Here is a 21,859-nt window from a genome sequence, read left to right on the forward strand (position 1 = left end):
TGGCTGTCTGGGCGATAAACACCACTCACACTTCCTGCAGGGCGGGTTGCTTCCCTGCACAAACAACCACTGCTGGCTGAACGTCACGATGAACAAACACTGCCACTATATCACTGCATGCATGGCACAAAATCCAAATAACAGGTTGCACACTTGATAACTGAAAGAAAGAATGACTTCGTTATTCTGACTAAAATACAAGAAAACCTTAATTTACTTTCCCTGGTTTCTACAAGCTTTTTTTTTTTTTTTTACGAATGACAGTGGTTTGTGCCGGGAGCGTACCACTTTGCAGAAAGCTTGAGTGGTGTTTATCACTAAAAAATCCATGGCAGCAGCACCAGCAGTTTGAGCAAGCACTTTCATAATTTGGAAACAGTGCCGAGCTCGAGCATCAGGAATTGCGACTGCCGGGCCGCTGCTTCGCCATCAGCACATCTAGTGCTGACAGTGGTGGTGGCGGTGGTCACCATCAGTCACCAACATGGTGAATGGCATGCGCGTATCTGCCAAGTGTTGCATGCACACTGCAATGCTCTCAACAGTAGGCACTACACTGCCAGATGGCACGCACATGCAATTTGCCATGTGCTCTTATGGTCTCGAAACTTGTGAGCGCAACTATACATTAGTTACTTTTCTGGTCATAGCCTTAACTCCAAGGTTATTTGCAATTCAGAATGAGGGCAGAACTCAACCAATGGCAGACATGAGAACCTTGGAACAGTGTCCGAACAGCAAAACACTGCCTTCGCAACATAAAAAGTAAATGGTTTCCGTGGTAACCTGCAATTATGGAGGCTCACCTGCTTCATACCGTCTTGAAACTGCTTGCTCGACCCATCCGGCTCACCGTCCAACTCGAGCGTGACCCCAGCAAAAGGACGACTCGCCATTTGTTCCATTTCCACAAACAGTTGCTGCATGCAATAAGGCATAGCCTTGTCACACGGTACAAACTTGAATACCATCTATTTTTAGTTTTCTCTCTTGAACAGATTTTTGAACCCCTTAAACTTCCAATTATTTCCAGATAAACTGGATGGAACTTCTTAAGTTTTTCTAGATTTGCAGATTTTCTCATGCAATATTCTTTTCATTGTATGTAGATATACATGTCGTTTATATTCAACGAAAATTTTAAAAAAGAAAACTTGTTCCAAGAAAGAGATACCTTGCATATCAGTAAGCAGATGTGTGTGCTGGGGCAGATCCAGGGTAGCTTCCTGGAGGGAGCTCTCATCAAAGCATACACTGAGGGGCGGGGGGGGGCGGGTGGGGGGGGGGGGGGGGCTCACTGTATGCTCAATACTGTCAGCCGGCATGTCTCGGGGGGCTTGAGCCCCCAGGGTACCCTCTGGATTCACCAGTGTGTGTGTGGCGATTCAGCTCACAGACAGAGTCTCCACTTCCTCAACATGCGTGGATTATGACATTTATCATCAACAGCAAGTTTTTTCTTTCTTTTATTTTTTTTCACTACTAGATGCGCTAAACCTTAAGAGACCTTTCACATTGTACTGCACATTCCTCTTCAATCCGCTTCAAAATTATTTCAGTAGAACTTACACAAAATATTTATTCCTTATATAATATAGGATGCCTGCAGAACTGTATGAAAGTGGCTTAATCATATTCTTAGCATCAGCTTTTGAGAAAACTGACACTGATTCAATCTAGACCACTGTGTAAAGATAGTGAAAAGCAACTGTGAGGTGCGCTATGAATACCATTTGCTTGAGATGAAAACTCAGGATGCAGCACCAACATGCCAACCTGCAACGCAGCGCTACAACTTCATCTCCGAGTTCACGCCAACAAAAGCAGCTTTGGCATCTAACCGGTGAAAACTGAGTTTTCACGTTCAAACCTCTCAGCAATAAGAACAGACTTGAAAAATTTTTATGGGCCCGTAGCTACCTTCATGTCTCTTGAGGTTAAAGGTGCCTTAAAAACCTCTTATTCAACAGATACTGTGAAAGCAAGCAGTGTCAGCCTTGCTACGGTGGCAGTGCGTTGTTTCCTTGGTGTGCAGGCCACAGCCATATCCTGAGTCATGCCAGGCAGGGTGTCTTGTCTATGACCTTTGTTTCACGAAGAGTTAACTTACATCAGGGTTGGTAACATACCTTTAAATTGTGTGGTCGTGGATCAAGACAGAGTGAAAAAGTTACACTGAAATAGAGAAAAAAACCACAGGGTCCTTCGGCGGGACCTGGATGTGAGTGGAGTCCTCGGTCCAGGGCTGGAATAATGTAAAACTATTCCAATCTGTTTTTATCCAAATATGCCATTAGCCTTCCATGATAGGTCAAAATGGCTCGGGCCCAGCCCGTATGAGCAGCCTCTGCACCTATTTGGGCAGAGCCCAAGCCATTTTGACCTATCAAGGAAGGCTAATGGCATATTTGCAATAAAAATAGATTTGTATAATTTCATGTTATCCCTGCCCAGGACCCCATGCAGCTTGAAACACTCCATTTTCAGCAAAATATTGTTAAGTGAAGACGATGACTTGTTTGAAATTTCGTGTTTTTTATGTTTTAATTATTCCGGTAGGTCTTTCTTGTTATTTTTAAACTATAGCTTTAAATTAACTAGTGCAGTGGTGAGTCATTGCAATGTAGAAAGGAAAAACAACCACCAACTTTCTAAAGCAGTATCAGATCTCAAGATTTTTCTTTGCCTAGAAAAGCAAATTTCACGCACCCAGATGGCTCACTAATAAGCTCTATGGTAAATCTTTAGAAGTAGTGACCAATCGAGGTGCATATATTTCCCCTAGGATAAAAATGGGGGCAGAGCATTCAACTTAGCCAAAGTACTTTGAGGACTTTTACCAGAACAATTTACTGGTTATTTACACGCCTAAAAGAATCACTTCAAAGTCACTATCTAAAAAACTATCTAAATTTAGCGACTCTCTCACTAAGTTACCAACACTATCACATACCCCTGACATACAGTTATTTGCAAAGACCAAAGAAACCAGGGACTCCTGAAATCCACAAGCTTTATGTCATGATTTATTTGTGCGAGCTTGAGGAAGGGAGCAAATGGGACTTCCGGATTTCAATGGTCTTTGAAAGTGCATGTGTGACAGTAGTAAGGCATTTTTTCTGCAGCATGTCCTTTGATGTCCAAACAAATAAAGGAAACGCTATCGCAACCTGGAGACTAGAGTATCAGTGAAACCACAAGACTGAAACCAAAGCCACATAAGCCACCTGCAGTGATTGTTTATAGACTATATCGCTTTTTTTACTTCTTATGCACTTCTGAGTTGCATTTTTTTGAAAATTCTGCAGTTGACAGACTTCTTGTTATCAAATGCTATGCATTTTATTGTTTGAAATGCACGTCGTCTAACAAATCCACTTGATTCCTACTTCTGCATCACTGTCCATAGAGCTGAAAGTGGGTTGTGTACCGACAGGCTTCCTTGATATTTACATTATTTTCCCATTAACTGCAGCTCTGTCAATGGCAAGAGCATATATCTTTTGTCCTTTAAAAATACTCTGCCAGTTTGGAACATCTCGATTTTTTACAACCAATGTTAACGAAACGCCATGGCACAACCTGATAAACACAAATAAAGAGATTGTTAATACCTGTCGCCTTCTGTAAAGGTCGTACTTCTGCTTGATCTTCCACAGGATGGCTGCTATAATTAGCAGCGAGAGAAAACAGCTGGGGCAGAAAGAGGCAAATATTATGTCATGTGAGAAACCGCTGCAATTCACTTAATTGAGGGAAAACACGGGGAAGGCAGGAGATGGAAATTCAAGACGATGAGCAAAGTGAGGACAAAGTAAAAGCGGGAGCCTTAGTAAAGTTAATTAATTGAGTCACTTAAAATCTTTGAATGCCTCAAATAGCTATTACTACTTAAATAAAACACTAAAACCACATTACAATGAAGTTGGAGAGGGAGCAGAGTTACTTCATTATATCCATTACTTAGTTACATCCAATTTACTGCAATATGTGCCCAATGTGGTGCACAACTTGAAACATGCATAGAAGACGACGACATTATGGCCCGCGAAACTTCTACATGGCCACATAGAAGATTAAATTTTAATTAAAACAGAAAAAGAATCTGCAGCATGTGCAACACACAACTTCCTAGCACCGGACGTGACTGCCTTTACGATAGCTGCCTTCTGTTTCAACGTGATGTTCTTTCATTTCTACCTTCCACTTGTCTCGTCTCTGAAATCAGCGAAATGGCAACGCGGTTGAAGAAAACAGCTTGCACGCTGCGATGCGAGCTGAGGTCGAGCAGCACGTGGCACACACCATGGTGCGCCAACCACGCAGCTGATCCAGGCTGACCTGCCACTCTCCCGGGGCTTCACATTGGCTTAGCCAACTTGAGGCCTCCGAGATAGCACCGCACCGATGTAATCTTGGAGGGAGGCCACGCCTACTTGCACCCGGCTGTGCAGTGCGCCGCATGCAGGAGCGGTTCACGATTGCCACTGTACTTCTCTTTCTCATTACAATGCGTTATGCAGGCTAGTACAGGCTGTGTGCAGCTAGGCGTGGCCCGAGATTGCACTAGTGGTATCGTGGAGGCCACACCTAGCTACACCAGCCTGTGCAGTCCCGCAGTGAGAAAAAGAAGTGAGATGGCAATAATGAGCTGCTGCTTACGCACAGCTGCTCACAGTGGCGAGAAAGACCAATGTTGACAGTGTATTCAACACAAAAACTCTGGCATTGAATGTATGCCAAACCCCGGGGAAAAGAATAGATATACCATGCAAGGGTTGCATCTTTTTTAGGTTTTGGAGACAAATATATCTCGTTATATACATTGGCAGGACAATTTTACTCGATTAAAACTAGATTTTGATACATGTATCGCTATGGGAACTTTAATGGGAAATTTCACTTACTTTGTTATATACATTATTTCGTTATATAGCCCACTTCATTAAAATGAGGTTTGGCTTGACTTCAGCATCACTCTAGCATTGTAGCAAAACTCTGCTGAATGCGAAGTGCTTTATGTCTCAGATTTCTCTGAAGCAAAGCATGGTGGTGCAATTAATATGAAATTAATCAGTTTTGAAAGAAACAAGCTTATATTTAAAGCTTTACCTATCATTACATTATACTGAGTACCCCAAAAATTTTGGCAAAGATAAGACCTACAGCAGGGTGAACAAGCTCTCACATAACCAAAACTTTTCGAAGCTGATTTAAAGCTTAGATCAGGAGAAGCAAAAAAAATGCATATTATACAAATGCATTATTTGCACAACAATGTTACATAGAAAAAATAGTTACTGACAAAAATCACATTAAGACTTTTCACTGCACAGATAGCAGTACTTGCAGATTCACAGCTCATAGAAAACAAACCCGTGAATGCTGTGATATCATAAAGAAGATGGCAGGTTATATAGGAACTGGCATTCTATACTATGGTTCTGTGTTCTTGATTAGAACTGAAAAGCACCAAACATGTTAACTTTATTTGTTAAACTTATATCTAGAAATTCAACTTTAACAGAAAAACGTCCATATTCTAAGCAGTATGACATAGACATGGAAAAAAGAATTATGAAGACAGTTATGCCAAGTAGCTGCCCAACAATCTGTACTTGCCCCCTGCACCCCTTAGTGCGGTTAACTTGCCACTGTTTGGCAATGCCCGCCACTGTATTTTGCTGTGAACAGCAGTTATGAGCTAGGTCATGGGTTGATCGCGCTTGTTCATCCCATTTTGGCTGAGGCACAACAAAATGTGAGATAAAAATCATATCTGACCTTGGATTGAATCAATAACTGTATTTTCAAGCCAAGCAGTCAGGCCAATACACCATGGCCACTTTGCAGGAGAAATAATAACTATATTTCTTGCTAACAAGTACTTACAGCTGGCTTATCTTGTGTACTGCACCACAGCACCCAGCTGGGCATAGCCAGATGCAATGCATTGATCAAGATATGTGATTTGGTTTGATTTCTCCTGTCCTCATCATCTTTCATCACTCTTTTTCGTCCCCTTTCCTTTTTCCCCTGGGCAGAGTAGCAGACCAGGGCATGCCAGCTCAGGCTGACCTCCTCGCCTTTCTAATAAATTATATCTCTCTTGGTTTGATTTAAATTTCTCTAGGAATGGTGCAAGTAAAGGCCACCTCACAGAAGGCTCGCTAACTGTGTATGTCTTCTCAAGGAGTTTTTGTGGTGGCAGTGGACATCTAATGTGTTTAGGAATAGTGGGAGTTCTTTTCAAGATCACATGTAATTCTCTAAAAGTATAGCCAGGAGTTCGTAATTGCCTTTCACAGTACAGTAGACTTCTGTTAATTCGACTTCGGTTAATCTGATTTTTCGGTTAATCCAATCCTGACATAAAATCCCAGCTGGTGCCCATGCATTTCTACGGGTCCAAACTTTCGTTGTTACGATCCTGGAAATTGTCCTTCACCGGATATTTTGACCTTGACCAGTCAGCATGCATGCACCTAGACCCCATGGTGACCCCAATAGTGACCCCTTTGCTGCAGCATCTGTCTCAGCAGAGCTTAGGGAACAGTGAATGTGTTGAACACACATCATCTTTCGTTGAAAAGATGTATTTTCATCCTGCCCGATGAAGATTTTCAAGCAATAACAGTAATTATCCAATTATAACACGTACTTTTGTGTTCTTTTTTAAGGAATATTGGCTCATAAACCGCATTCGCGACATTAGTATGCGCTTTCCCGCATAATACATCTGTATTGCGGCGAAGCTCACTTCAGAAAACTGTGCAGCAAAGCTGACTTCAATAAATCAACTGCCACTGAGTATCACATATTAGACACCTGCCCATATTTACTGCTAAATATCATCAGCATCAGCCTGGTTACGCCCACTGCAGGGCAAAGGCCTCTCCCATACTTATCCAACAACCCCGGTCATGTACTAATTGTGGCCATGTCGTCTCTGCAAACTTCTTAATCTCATACGCCCACCTAACTTTCTGCCGCCCCCTGCTACGCTTCCCTTCCCTTGGAATCCAGTCCGTAACCCTTAATGACCATCGGTTATCTTCCCTCCTCATTACATGTCCTGCCCATGCCCATTTCTTTTTTTTGATTTCAACTAAGATGTCATTAACACGCGTTTGTTCCCTCACCCAATCTGCTCTTTTCTTATCCCTTAACGTTACACCTATCATTCTTCTTTCCATAGCTCGTTGCGTCGTCCTCAATTTAAGTAGAACCCTTTTCGTAAGCCTCCAGGTTTCTTCCCCGTACGTGAGTACTGGTAAGACACAGCTGTTATAAACTTTTCTCTTGAGGGATAATGGCAACCTGCTGTTCATGATCTGAGAATGCCTGCCAAACGCACCCCAGCCCATTCTTATTCTTCTGATTATTTCTCTCATGATCCGGATCAGCAGTCACTACCTGTCCTAAGTAGATGTATTCCCTTACCACTTCGAGTGCCTCGCTACCTATCGTAAACTGCTGTTCTCTTCCGAGACTGTTAAACATTACTTTCGTTTTCGGCAGATTAATTTTTAGACCCACCCTTCTAATTTGCCTCTCCAGATCAGTGAGCATGCATTGCAATTGGTCCCCTGAGTTACTAAGCAAGGCAATATCATCAGCGAATCGCAAGTCACTCCATTAACTCTTATCCCCAATTCTTCTCAATCCAGATCTCTGAATACCTCTTGTAAACACGCTGTGAATAGTATTGGAGAGATTGTATTCCCTGCCTGACGCCTTTCTTTAATGGGATTTTGTTGCTTGCTTTATGGAGGACTACGGTGGCTGTGGAGCCGCTATAGATATCTTTCAGCATATTTACATACGGTTCGTCCACACCCTGATTCCGTAATGCCTCGATGACTGCTGAGGTTTCGACTGAATCAAATGCTTTCTCGTAATCAATGAAAGCTATATATAAGGGTTGGGTATATTCCGCACATTTCTCTATCCCCTGATAGATAGTGTCAATATGGTCTATTGTTGAGTAGCCTTTACGGAATCCTGCCTGGTCCTTTGGTTGACAAAAGTCTAAGGTGTTTCTGATTCTATTTGTGATTACCTTAGTAAATACTTTGTAGGCAACGGAAAGTAAGCTGATTGGTCTATAATTTTTCAAGTCTTTGTCGTCCCGTTTCTTATGGATTAGGATTATGTTAGCGTTCTCTGGTGCACATTATATTTCTACTTTGTTGAGGTGCTTTAATGTTACCTCTACATTTTTTTTTCTTTTACTTTGGACACATAGAAAGTGGACTCGTTTGATTTGGGAGCCTGTCAGAATAGGGAAAACCTGCCAAATGAATCAGCAGGGGGTTCAGGGTTTTTTCTGCATCTTGTTTAGTTTGACCCGCTAGATTAATTTGATTACTTTCTTTGGTCCCACCAGGGTCAACTGCAATTAGGAAAATTATTGAGACACTGGAGGGTGGAAAAAAATTGTTTGTGTCTACTTGATGCACACATAATGTCAATGCATGGTATGATTGCATATATCTCATGACAGCAAAGACTCATCCTTACTGTCATAATGTTGTCTCCACCTGCAGCAATAGACCCATCTTACAGCACGGTTCACTATACAACCACTGCTGCAAATACAGGGTGTCTACCAAGTTGACATTTCCAAATTCCCCGAGTTTTCCAGGTTTTCCCTGAGTGCCATTGCAAATTTCCCTGAGTGATGCAGAACTATGTCTTATGTCAAGACGGGCTGAAACCATATCGCCCGATGCTGTCACTCTCTAGTAAGCTATAGAAAAAAAATTTAAAAATATACGACTTAATCTAATTTGAATACTAAGGAGTAGTGTTCATGTTATTCAAAAAGAGAATAGAAGGGGGGTTAGTAAAATGCACCGCAAATAAAATGTCTTCAAAAAAAAATTGCAAATGGTGTCGGACATTTTCAAATACGAACAAAAGGTAGATGGATATAGAAGCAAGTATTCTCGAATATGAGCTATTTCTATCAACTGATAGCAAGTTCAGTGGTATTAGGCCCGAACTCTGTCACAATTGAGATTCTCTCTCAACAGCTCGTAAGTCAACCTCAGCTGTCCTGACATACTCTCAGCCCGCACACGACTCTTGAGTGTTGTGTTTCACTGCTTTAACGAGTTTATTTTGGTTTGGATGAGACACTAGCAGCTCGGCATTAGCCAAAACTTAATTTTTTGAGCGCTGGCTCCTTCAAAACGGCGGCAGCAAGCTTCCTTTCCTGTTTATTCCTCAATGCGTAGGTCATTTCTGTTCTTGTTTTCCTTCCGCCACTCGTTCGCCCCAAAGACCATCTGAAGTATGTTGGTCAGTTGCACAGTCTATGGCCGATTTTTCGAACTCCCAGGGGCCGCGAAAACGTCCGAAAAATCGGCCAGTTGGAAAAAAAAATAAATGCGTGTCATTTAGTGCCTTTAGGGGCTCAAACCGCCACAGGCACGTTCGAAAACGCTCTGAAGGCCTGTCGGTACACATATTAGGCATATCGGTGCTCGTACTGTGACCGGAAATACCGGGTGCACGCGTGTATAATTAAGGAATACATACTGTGTTCCGTGGCAATAGCCCCTTCCCACGCTTGTTATGCTTCACTGCAATACTTTTGGGTATGCTTCACCAAGTAACATTTCTGTACAGAGGCGAAGCTGACTTTCGGGAACCGGCATTATGCAACGCACCATGTTTTCCAAGTTTCTAAGCCAATCGCCAGGACCACAAAGGCGGAGTCCGTGCCATTACTGACAGCAGCTAATTCTTTCAATAAAAAACTCGGCATCCAACGGCAAGAAGCTTCATATCGAATATAGAAGTAGCTAGGCCTAGCGTTGCCGCAGTGGCGGCAACGGCTGCCAGCGGATCTGCGTGCGAGAGTGCCGGTTCGAGGTGGCGAAGTAACCAAAATGGCAGCGGTGGTGCCTTCGATTATTGCCGTTTTGGACCTGCGGTCACGGCAAAATAACCGGAAAATCGGACGGCGAAGAGTTCTTGCGTCGCAAATGTCACATGTTCTGATACGTTGACGCTATGGGGTACGTGGCGGTGCCGCGAAGCCGTCCAAATTATCGGGAATCCGGAAAATCGGTCGTTGACTGTACACTGGCAACTCCTCCAGCCAACGACAGAGCGTCAAAAACGATTCATTACAATTCCTGTCTGCTACTCGAGCCAGCATTACCGCGACTTTCGACCCTTTCAATAAAATTGCCGCTAATTTTCCCTAATAGAGGCCCGAATTCCCTGAGTTTTCCCTGACTTTTTCCAGACTACTCAAAATCCCTGAGAATTCCCGGTTTTCCCGGTTGGTAGACACCCTGAAATAATCCTAGCAGTGGTAGTCTTTAGTGGACTGAAAGTAGCTAGGGCTACTTTTTTTTAAACCCTGACATCAGAGGCTGAATTAGAGTATATATATGCCCAGGAATAACTTCAGCAAACAATTCATCACGCCATGAGAGCACAGTCAGGCACACGTGCGACAAACTATCCGATTAACAGGTTTACGGCGAATTTGAAACCGTTGTTCCAAAAAATCTGTCAAGCACTATTTTGGTGTGCAAAATTCTGAAACTTTTGTATGCAGTTGTGAACATCTGCTTGCTCTCAATATGGTGGCAGTGTTCCAAATACAGATTGGAAGAGTACTTTCTACTGGAAATTGGCGCTTTGTTGCAGAGCCTGTGGACTGCTCTGGATCTGCCATTAGAATTCAGCATAAGATTGACAAAAAGGGACCTTGGAACTCTGTCCATGAGCTCAACATAACAGGCCTACACAAAGCCTGTAATAAAATAAGCAAAGATCCCCACAGTGTTTAGTTTATCAGAGATGAAGAGAGTTCATCCAAAAGGGCTCTGAGGGAGAGAACAGAAACCTTATGCAAAAGGGTTCACTATTCTGCAAAACCACTCAAAGTATGCTTCTAGACACTGTCAAGTACAAAGAAAAAAAAAGCACCTTGAAAACGTGATGAAGAACTGGAGCAGGTCGAGTGCCCGGTGCTGAGAGAAAGAGATTTGGAGCACAAATGGAGTGGTGAAGTTGAACACATATACAAAAAAAGTGGTGTTTTGCGAGCCAAAGTTGTGCTTCTCATCGTAGAATGGTAGCTTGATGTTGTCACACTTGCGGCTATCCAACAGGGCAGGCTCTGCATCACCATCAGCACGTGATGGTGGCTGGCCTCCTGCACTCGGCGAGAAAAAGTCAGTCACTGAGCACACCGAAATGCTTTTTCCTGACTGTGACTAAGAAAATGCAGCATGCACAACAAGTTCTTGTAATTAATGATGTTCCACACTGTCACTCTGCAACTACTACAGTTCAGACTAGTAAAGTTTTCACAAGCACTGATAAATACCTTATTTGCACGAGTATATCTAGTGAGACTGTGTGCATGTGTGTCAGATAGCATCCAATATCATATTTGGAAGTTTTTACAAGCGCCCATGATTACATGTAGTGAGACTGTGTGTGTATGTGCATCTCAGAAAGCATCCAATGTTATACTCAGAACCATGCTTTGACTATAGTGCAAGGTCTAACATCTAACTTGTACTGGATGCAATTGAAGTCATTCACAAAGATTGGCAATCTGTAAAAGGTACAACAGTAAGCTGTGATTTACTTTTTTAACAGCAGAGTGGTTAACACCCACATTCACCATTACAAGGACACCCCGGAGAAGCTGCGCAGAGCCACTGAGTTTGTTGGCCCAGTTTCTTTTATATCGTGTAAAAGTGCTGTACAACCATTCTCATCCTCATGCTTCGACATCTATGCAAGATGCATTAACACGAAATTGGTCAGGAGGTTTAGCACCATCCATCTAATGGTCCCAATATGTCACACGACCAATTTGATAAGAGTGTTAAAGCTTTAAAGAAAAAATGACCAACAGCCTCCATAAGCAATGTTAAACATGTCTCGATGTGTCTGGCAACTTCCTATAACGAAAGTGTTTTTTTGAACCCATGCTTATGCTTACGCATGCACTTCCTACTGATGGGTCTTGTTAATTATAATAAAGCCGTACTGCTAATTTAATATAATTACGCTTCATGCTTTAAAATCTGCTCTAATGCCAGTGGTTCTAAACTGCAGTGGTTCTCACAAGATAAAAGATCACTGTAAAGGTTTAGCATGGCTAGCACTTCCCTATTTTAATCCAATACAGTAAAACCTCGTTAATTCAAATTTCACAGGACCGAAAAAAATGTCTGAATTAACTGAATGTTGAATTATTGAAGGTATCTAGAAAACAGTAAGCAAATGCATACTACATCAACATGCTTTTATTTACTGAATGAATCAGCAAATCCTGTTTCGATTTTGCACAAAAGCAGTGCGGAAGCTGCAATTTTCATCTCGTGACTGATTAGCGCTCGCAGCAGCGAATGCCTTGCAACTTCCTTTACAGCGCGGCCGTAGCGCGCGTCTTCATTTGAGACGCTTTTCACTACCATGCATACATCCCAATTATTTTTTCACCAGGGTCGCCAAGTCGCCGCCCATCGCAATGTGGACAGTGCTCTTTATTTTCGACAGCAGTAAAAACAAAACTACTGTTTGCCGCGACCGCCACGGACGAAACTGCGACTGCTATCGACGCGATCATCTATGGCAACTATGCAGTCGTGAAGGCACACAGCCAATGTGGTGCTATGCGGAGCAATAAACGCAAGAAAGGCTTTAAAGGCACAAATAGGCACGACACGTTCTGGTGTTGCTGTGATTCACGTATGATTTCTACTAATGACTATGGCGATGTAAACTCTGTCGCTTTGTTTTGGTGGACACTAACGCCATTTTTGCTCTTTTGTATCGCACGTTTGCGGTGCACCGTGCCTGCAGAGCTCTGAGAATTGTCCAAATTAACCGATGTGTGGCCAAATTAATCTGAATTAACAAGAGTTTCATTGCATTAAATAATGCATATGCCTGCCGGGACCACAGGACAAGTCCGAATTATTCGATTTTCCAAATTAATGAGCATCAAATTAATGAGGTTTTACTGTAACTCAGAAAATTGAACTCATTGTGATGTCAAACATACACAAGGCACATCTCTCAATTGTACGAGTATTTGAATAGTGAAACTTCCTAATTGAATCTAATATGAATACAGAGAGAAACGACCCTAAAATATTGAATTGAACATAGGATATTTTCTAATTTCTCAAGTGACATCAAATACAAAGCTTCCATGGAGTCTGTCTGATATAAGAAGAAATCAGGTTTACATACACTGACACACGCATGTAATACCACTCACAAGTAGATGTTCGGGCAACTGAGGAGCTTTAAAATGATAAACTGGTTTAGGTCATCTGGGACACTATGGCAATGACAGTAACGAAGCAAAGGAACAGTATGTTACCATATGCATGTACAGTGTTGAATTGGCTGAGGGAGAGAAATGTGATACTATAGCAATGCAGATTGTTTGAAGGGATCAAACATATTAAAACTGGCCAAAGAATAAATCAGAACAAATTCCTATATAGGCTGCCTAAAAGCTAGCATTCTTATTGAATGGCACAAGTTATCTGCCCTGTGTGTTTGCTTACAAACTTGTGCCTTTACATCATCATCAACAGCCAGTTTTATGTACACTGCAGGACGAAGGGCTGTCCCTGCGATCTCCAATTACCCCTGTCATGCGCCAACCGATTCCAACTAGCGCCCGCGAATTTCCCAATTTCATCGCTTAACCTAGCCTTCTGTCATCTTCGTCGGCGTTTCCCTTCTTTTGGTACCCATGCTGTAACCTAATGGTCCAATGGTTATCTAACCTGCACATTACATGACCTGCTCAGCTCCATTTTTTTTCTCTTGATGTCAATTAGAATATCGTCTATACCCGTTTGCTCTCTGATCCAAACCGCTCTCTTACTGTCTCTTAACGTTATGCCTAGCAACATTCGTTCCATCGCTCTTTGCGCGGTCCTTAACTTGCTCTCAAGCTTCTTTGTCAGTCTCCAAGTCTCTGCCCCATATGTCAGCACTGGTAAAATGCACTGATTGTACACCTTCCTTTTCAGTGATAATGGTAAGCTTCCAGTCAGGAGCTGGCAGTGTCTGCAGTATGAGATCCAGCTCATTTTTATTCTTCTGTGAATTTCCTTCTCAAGATCAGGGTTCCCTGTGATTAATTGACCTAAATAAGCATACTCCTTCACAGACTCTAGAGGCCAACTGGCGATCCTGAACTCTTGTTCTTTGCCCGGCTATTTATCATTATCTTTGTCTTCTTCATATTCATCTTCAATCCCACTCTAACACTCTCTCTGTTAAGGTCCTCAATCATTTGTTCTAACTCATCTGCATTGTTGCTGAATAAAACAATGTCATTGGCAAAAGCGAAGGTTGCCAAGATATTCGCCGTCGATATTTACGCCTACGCCTTCCCAGTTTAATAGCTTGAATACTTCTTCCAAGCATGCAGTGAATAGCATTGGAGAGATACTGTCTCCCTGTCTGACACCTTTCTTTATAGGTATCTTCCTGCTTTTCTTGTTTAAAATTAAGGCAGCTGTAGAACCTCTGTAGATATTTTCCAAGGTATTTACGTAAGCAGTCTGTACTCCTTGATTACGTAATGCCTCTATGACTGCTGGTATCTCTACTGAATCAAATGCCTTTTCATAATCTATGAAAGCCATATAGAGAGGCTTGTTGTACTCTGCGGATTTCTCGATAACCTGATTAATGACATGGATGTGATCCATTGTAGAGTATCCCTTCCTGAAGCTAGCCTGTTCCCTTGGTTGCCTAAAGTCCAGTGTTGCTCTTATTCTATTGGAGATTATTTTGGCAAATGTTTTATATAATACTGGGAGTAAGGTAATGGACCTATAATTTTTCAATTCTTTAACGTCTCCTTTTTCGTGGATTAGTGTAATGTTTGCATTCCTACAGTTTTCTGGGACCCTTGCAGTCGATAGACACTTTGTACAAAGAGCTGCCAGTTTTCCAAGCATTATGTCTCCTCCATTTTTGATTAAATCGACTGTTATTCCATCTTTTCCTACTGCTTTTCCCCGTTTCATGTCTTGCAAAGCCCTTCTGACCTCATCTCTAGTTATAAGAGGAGTTTCTGTATCCTGTTCATTATTGTTTCAAATGGAGTACTCCCGAGTCCTCTGGGTACTGTACAGGTCAGTATAGAATTCTTCTGCTGCTTTTATTATGCCTTCGAGATTGCTGATGATATTACCCTGCTTATTCTTCAGTGCATACATCTTGGTTTGTCCTATGCGAAGTTTCCTTCTCACTGATTTCAAGCTGCGTCCATTTATTACAGCTTCTTCAGTCTTTCTTGCGTTATAATTTTGAATGTCACTTATTTTCGCCTAGTTGGTCAGTTTTGACAGTTCCACGAATTCTATCTTATCTCTTGAGTTGGACACTTTCATTCTTTGTCATTTCTTTGAGGCGTTTCGTTACTTGGCCGAGCTTACCTACTGGTTGCCTTTGTGCCTTACCTCTTACTTCAATTGCTGCTTCTGAAGCCAACCTAGTTACGGTTTAATTCATTAGCTCTATGTCATCATCATCTCTCTGTTCTAAGGCTGCATATTTGTTTGCAAGTACCAGCCTGAATTTGTCTGTTTTTACCCTTAATGTCTCTAGGTTGACCTGTTTCTTCTTGACCAATTTTGCTCTTTTTCTCTTGAAATTGAGGTGAATCCTAGCCCTCACTAACCTATGACCACTGCACTTTACCCTACCTATCACTTCTACATCCTGCACTATGCTGGGATCGGCAGAAAGTATGAAGTCAATTTCACTTCTTGTTTCACCATTACGGCTTTCCCAGGTTCACTTTCTGTTGCTACGCTTCCTGAAAAAGGTGTTCATTATTCGAAGCTCATTCCTTTCTGCGAATTCTACCCGCAATTCTCCTCTAGCATTCCTAGAATCGATGCAGTAGTTGCCAATTGCTTGTTCATGAGCCTGCTTTTTCCCCACTTTTGCATTGAGGTCACCATTACTACAGTATACTGAGTTTTCATTTTTCTCATCACTAATTCAACATCTTCATAAAACTCATCTACTTCGTCATCATCATGACTGGATGTTGGAGCATAGGCTTGTACTACCTTTAATCGATACCTCTTATTAAGCTTGATTACGACTACAGCTACCCTCTCATTAATGCTGTAGAATTCATCAATGTTGCCCACTATGCACTTATAGGTTCGGAATCCTACCCTGTATTGCTTCTTATCTAGGAGACCTCTATAGCAGCGGACATATCCGTTATTCAGCAATGTATAAGCCTCACCAGTTCTTCTAATCTCACTAAGGCACTAACAGCAAATATCTTGCAACAGAATCATTTGGAACAGCCTTCACATCAATCATTCTGTCTCCCTCAAAAGAGTAATAAGTGTTTTTATCTCTTATATATTAAAAACAGAAACAAATATTCAGCAACTTCAAATAGTAAATTCTCAAATCGAATACAAATCCAATAAAAGGGACCATACAATTTGCATACGAAATTTCAAATATTCGCACACCACTATCAATTGTCAAGAGTACTACAGTTAATAGTCAAATATCTAGCAATAAAATAGCACAACCCTTTACTGAGACAAAACAACATAATTAACAGGTGTAAACTACTGGATGGTCTCAGATTTAACTTTGTTATCTTACTTTTTACAGATGCTCCGCAAGACCAAATTTGGTGTGCATCATCTTTAAAATGTGTAGAATGCGCCTATCTAGATTTTAGTGCAACCAGTTTATTTTTAAAAATGGAAATGTTCAATAACCGTTGGTACCAGTCACTGAAAACGAAGCATCAGATATGAAATTCTCTCAAAATGTTGCCTTTCAAGGGAATTGCATTATCTTGGTTATTAGCACTCACTGGAGTGTTAGGGACAACAAACTCCATCTTGCACTGCTATATCATGCCAACTGCTAGGTCCAGTAGCTGCACAAACATGCACTGTTTCTCACTTATGCATGGCACTTGGGACATGAAAGCATCAAGCTATCCTAAAACTAAAAACAGATTTGTAATGAGGATATCAAGCTATATAAGTGGCACAATTTTCATTTGCCTAGCAATAATATTTAAAAAGAAAGGTTTCTGAGCAGCGTCTCCCCTTAAAGGGCCCCTCACCAGGTTTCAGCATTACAAACTGACAAATGCCGCAACGATTGTGTAAGCAAATTATTAAGCCAATGCACACCATGGAAACAGATGAAAATTCAAATAAAAGCCTGCATGTCCTTTTCAAAGGAGGCAGTCTACCCGCCAGCAGTGATGACATCACACACATCGCCTACAGTGCGCAAACAGCCAGCAGCAACACAAACTTGAGAATTCCTGTGAAGTGTAGTGTGTGCAAAGCTGTCACTAGAAATGTGTTGCACAGCAAGAGAGAGAGAGAGAGAGGAAGTGTGGGGATCATAATGTAAATGACACGTTGGCCCTTAGCTCCAATATGGGAGAAGGCAGGGCAGGAATGCCGCTTGTGTGTGCCGGTCAAGGCAATGGATAGATCCTCCAATGCAGAGAGGGTAGCCTGCATCCTAGCACCATCAACTCACATTTCCTTTGTTCCTACATGCGGTATTACTAAAGCATCTCTTAAAAATTCTTGAGGTACAATCTTTATGGACAGCACTTTACAACTATAAGTGGGTAGCTTATATTCCCGACAGATCATTTGAGACTTCTTTGTTAGAAAATGAAAAGTAGTGAAACTGACGCTTGAGCTCGTGAGGTTTCATAAAACTAAGTTACTGTGAACATGTTACAAACTTTATAGTAAGCGTTTGTGTACCATGCTAACATAAACTACTTAAGTAAAAATAAAGAGGTGAAGATTGTGGCAGCTGTTTTCTGTTTGTCCCTTAATTATCTTTAAAAAATATATTCTGGGGTTTAATGTGCCAAAATCACAATATAATTATGAGGCATGCCATAGTGGGGGACTCCGGATTAATTCTGACCACTTGGGTTTCATTAACGTGCACCCAATGCACGAGACAATTGGCAATTTTGCATTTCGTCCCCACCGAAATGTGGCTGCCATGGCTGGGATTTGATCCCATGCTGTTTGTCACTTAATTATCTTGAACTGTTATCTACAGAGAATATAATTCTCACCTGATCCAATGGAGATGTTGACATAAGCCTTTCCAGAGCAAGAGATGGTGAATTCTACATCGTTGCCGACCTTTATTGGCACATTCATAAAATTGATGTTGCGATAGTAGTCCTCAGAGGACAGGTTGAATGTGTACTGAAAATCAATACTGAGATTATCTGAAATAAAACAAAGTGCAAGGGCAACAATACAGCCAATTAACGTAAGTTGTACGTATGGCTACACTCATAACTGCAATCACAACCAAAGAATGCAACAGGTACCTAAGGTCTGCCTTGCTACAAGGATTGTATGAATAAATCTGTACTGAACATATGATGAATTTATGTAAATTTAGCCATGCACATGATAGTATAAGACTGTAAATGCTGTAAGTGAAATAAATCTAACATACTATATATAGTGTAGTGAATAAACTACCTCGTACATGAAAATAATTTTCAGTTCAATCTCCTGTGGGACCCTTTGACTTATGAGTGCTTTGGGCCATTAGCCCGGAGCAATATCTCCTGCGGAGATCCTTCGATTCATGAGTGATTTGGGCCATTAGCCCGGAGCAATCACTGGAGAAACACCACTTTGGCCTTGTATAATGCCTGCACAATGCAGATCCTGTGGCCTGCGCACCGCAGATCATGTTACGATGTGCGCAACGTGTATGCTCAGTGCTGAACAAGCGAGCCTCTCAGAACATCGCCTTGGTGTCTCTCCTGCGGCATCCAAGGTGTATGGGTGCTTTCACTTGGCAGATCCACCTTTGGCACTCTTGGCTATTGGATGTTGGGACCCAAGTGGTACTACGCCGCCCTGGGCCGCCCTACGCGCCCTGAGCCTCTTGCAGCATATCTAGATTGCCATAGCCTCGGTGGCTGAGTGGACTTTCTGGGAGTTTTCATCCATAGGTTATGACAGCCACCCAGTGGCATCATTCTTGATTGTAGCTGCCTCTTGTACAGTGCTCAGTGATTGAAACATGATACTCAGAGCACATGGATGTTGCTGTTTCTTGCGCCACCGGTAGGCGTTGGGGATATCAAGCTGATGTATTGTTACACGACGAAAACAAGGGCCTTTGTGACACATTGTGACTGCATTTGGCACTACAGTGATCAACCAGCACTCACCAGTGGTTCAGAGCGACAGATGCCGTGCGATCTGAGTATCATGTTTCAATTGCTGATCACTGTAGATTCACTGCTGGAGTCGTCTCTACACCTTGCTAGTGAGTCGATGAACCTGCCCCGACATGCACCTTTTATGTGCATTGCAAAGTGGGGATGAGCTTCGTGTCTCACTTTGATTTTAGCTAGCCAGTACCAGGCACATTACCCAAAACCCCAACAATCCTTAACCCTAAATGCTGACTCAAGCTAATTTGGTCTTGTACAAACCCCCTTAAATAAAATATGGCATTATGTTTTCTAAGTTAATAAGCCAGATGTCATGCACTTTTTTTAGGGCACAGTGGTGTGTGAAACAGAATATGGCAATAGTTTGGAAATAACTTTCATAAGTTATAAAAGGTGTAGTAACACACATGCAGGATGAGATTTTCTCATTTAAGACAAGGTAGAAAATGTTATATATGCTGTAGATATCACATTTTTCCCTTATGGTTGCAATATCTGCCCTCAGACACTTGATAGACATTCATAAAAGCATACAAGCGAAGTTTTGAGATTTTAACTAATGTCATAAAGGAACAACAGGGCATATGCCCAATTATTTTATGATGAGTATTGCAGGCTTCGCTGAACAAATACCTTAACACGCCAGTGCCCAGAGTAAGGATGTTAGGTGGACTTGGTGGCAAAACTTGTGTCAGTGGTAAATGTGAGCACATTCCCCGAGCACTTCACTATGTTTCAATTCTAACACCAGAGATTCTGAAGCCAATTAAATCCTTTTAGACCCACTTCCATTTAAATTCGAGATTAAAAATGCAACTTAAAACCAAAGACACCGACACATAAGCAAGCAAGGTTGCACTCACAAAAACAAGTGCCACCTTCCTCCTGGGGGCTGCCCACGTAATGATTTTGCTCATCGCATCTGGAGAAGAAGATCAGGAAAAAAAAAGGGAAGACAACACATGATGAATGTGCCAAGCACACTATGTGTGCAGTGCAAAGACTATAACTTGCCTATCACAGTTTGGACCAATGATACCCTTGGTGGTGCAGTTGCATTTGCCTGTCTCTCGATGGCAAAAAGTACCATGGTTGTTGCAGAAACATGGAGTGCAGTTACCACCATTGGCAGGATTGCCATGGTAGCCAGCAATGCAGTGCTCACAGTGTGGTCCTTCAGAGGAGAGAAAATAAACAAGGGCAGTGTAAACAAGGTAGTCCAAATTGCTTTGGAACACATGTGTATGTAATGCATGCACACATATGTGTTAGGCATCAACAACACTACAACATCATCAACACTAAAAAATGTGGTCCTTAATGTCAAGGAGTCAGCTTGCATTTTTTTTCTTCAAAACTGAGAACAGACACTTTTTAAAAAAGACCTCAAAATAAGAGAGATGTAAATAGCGCAATCCTTATTTTCCCTATTCCTCAACACAATGTTCCCTCTCAGCTGGGGTGATGCCAATAGCAATGCTCTCCCTATAGCTCTGTTTTCACTTTTTCTTTTTTCCATGCCTATGGCGTCATAAACAATGCATATTAGACAGGGCCTTGAAAGCCACAGGAGAGAGAGAGAGAGCAATTTTTTATGCAAGAATGTGGGCTTCCTGCTGCATGCAGTCGAATAATATTTGGCTTGCATGGCTATGGCAGCATTGCATACAGATGAACATTTGCTCAAGTTCAAAAGTTGTTGCAGTGCCCCTTTAGCCTCCTGCTGCGTTTTCATTTGCAAGTATATAAACAAAATCTTGCTTTAGGGGTGCGCCTTTATTTTGCACAGAAGTTTCATGACCACTTCAAAGAACTTGCGAATATCTTCCGAAGCAAAAGCGGCAGTGTGCATCTTCTCCGTTGACACTCACTGTAGGCCATGTCCAACTACACTTCAACCTTGTTATAACGAAATGGCATACAACGAAGTACAGTCACGGACACATTAAAATGGACCACGGCTAAGGCGGCAGGCCACACCACGGTGCAGCTATCGTGCTTCGCGCACTCACGACGAGAGTATCCAGAGTGACATCAAACTTCTCTGCACCCTCGCTCTCGCGCTGGTGCTTGTCATGCTTGATAAATTTCTAGTGCAGCGTTCGGCTGCTCTGCTGCTGATGGTCAGGACGAAGGGGCGCATGAATTGCCAGTAGTTCAGCACTTTGCGCTGTCACGCAGTAGCGGATGGCCGGCCGCAGGCCATCAAACCGCTGCTCTGTGAAGAAATCAGAACCAGTTCTCTCTCTCTCTCTCTTTTTTGTTGGTGATTTGCAGTTGCGGGCACAATAAAATGAAGCATGGCTTCGGTTAAAAAAACGCAGACCAGTGCCATCTAGTGAAAAAGGCGCCTGGTGTTGAGACGTCTGCTCTTGCATGTTCGTCCTATTTAGCTCACAGCCTCTTCCAATCTTTAGCATTGGCTTAGCACTCCTTAATCGTAGGGAGCAGCGTGAGATGACGCCACTGTAGCTACAACGTCTGATGCGCTGCCAGAATGGGTTGTCGCAAGCGTGATTGTTCTCTGCGGCCAGCTCGAGCTGCAGCTGACGGCTGCCACCTTAAAGCTGCAGGCCCTACACATTTTTTATTTTTTCT

General features: G+C 42.2%; 1 protein-coding gene across 2 annotated transcripts in view; it reads right to left on the reverse strand.

Annotated features, from left to right (window-relative positions):
* The window catches only part of dsd (attractin-like protein dsd), a 180,799-nt gene that overhangs the window by 14,677 nt on the left and 144,263 nt on the right, over window positions 1–21,859 (reverse strand). For both annotated transcript variants that reach the window (XM_072286089.1, XM_050193007.2), the window contains exons 18-23: window positions 20,276–20,435; window positions 20,125–20,183; window positions 18,131–18,289; window positions 10,954–11,182; window positions 3,615–3,693; window positions 807–920 (exon numbers count right to left, since the gene is read on the reverse strand). In XM_072286089.1, the coding sequence (XP_072142190.1) occupies window positions 807–920; window positions 3,615–3,693; window positions 10,954–11,182; window positions 18,131–18,289; window positions 20,125–20,183; window positions 20,276–20,435 (800 nt within the window). The remainder of the gene's footprint in view (window positions 1–806; window positions 921–3,614; window positions 3,694–10,953; window positions 11,183–18,130; window positions 18,290–20,124; window positions 20,184–20,275; window positions 20,436–21,859) is intronic.

Source organism: Dermacentor andersoni, chromosome 1 (assembly GCF_023375885.2).
Source record: "Dermacentor andersoni chromosome 1, qqDerAnde1_hic_scaffold, whole genome shotgun sequence".
In the NCBI taxonomy this organism is placed as follows: domain Eukaryota; kingdom Metazoa; phylum Arthropoda; class Arachnida; order Ixodida; family Ixodidae; genus Dermacentor; species Dermacentor andersoni.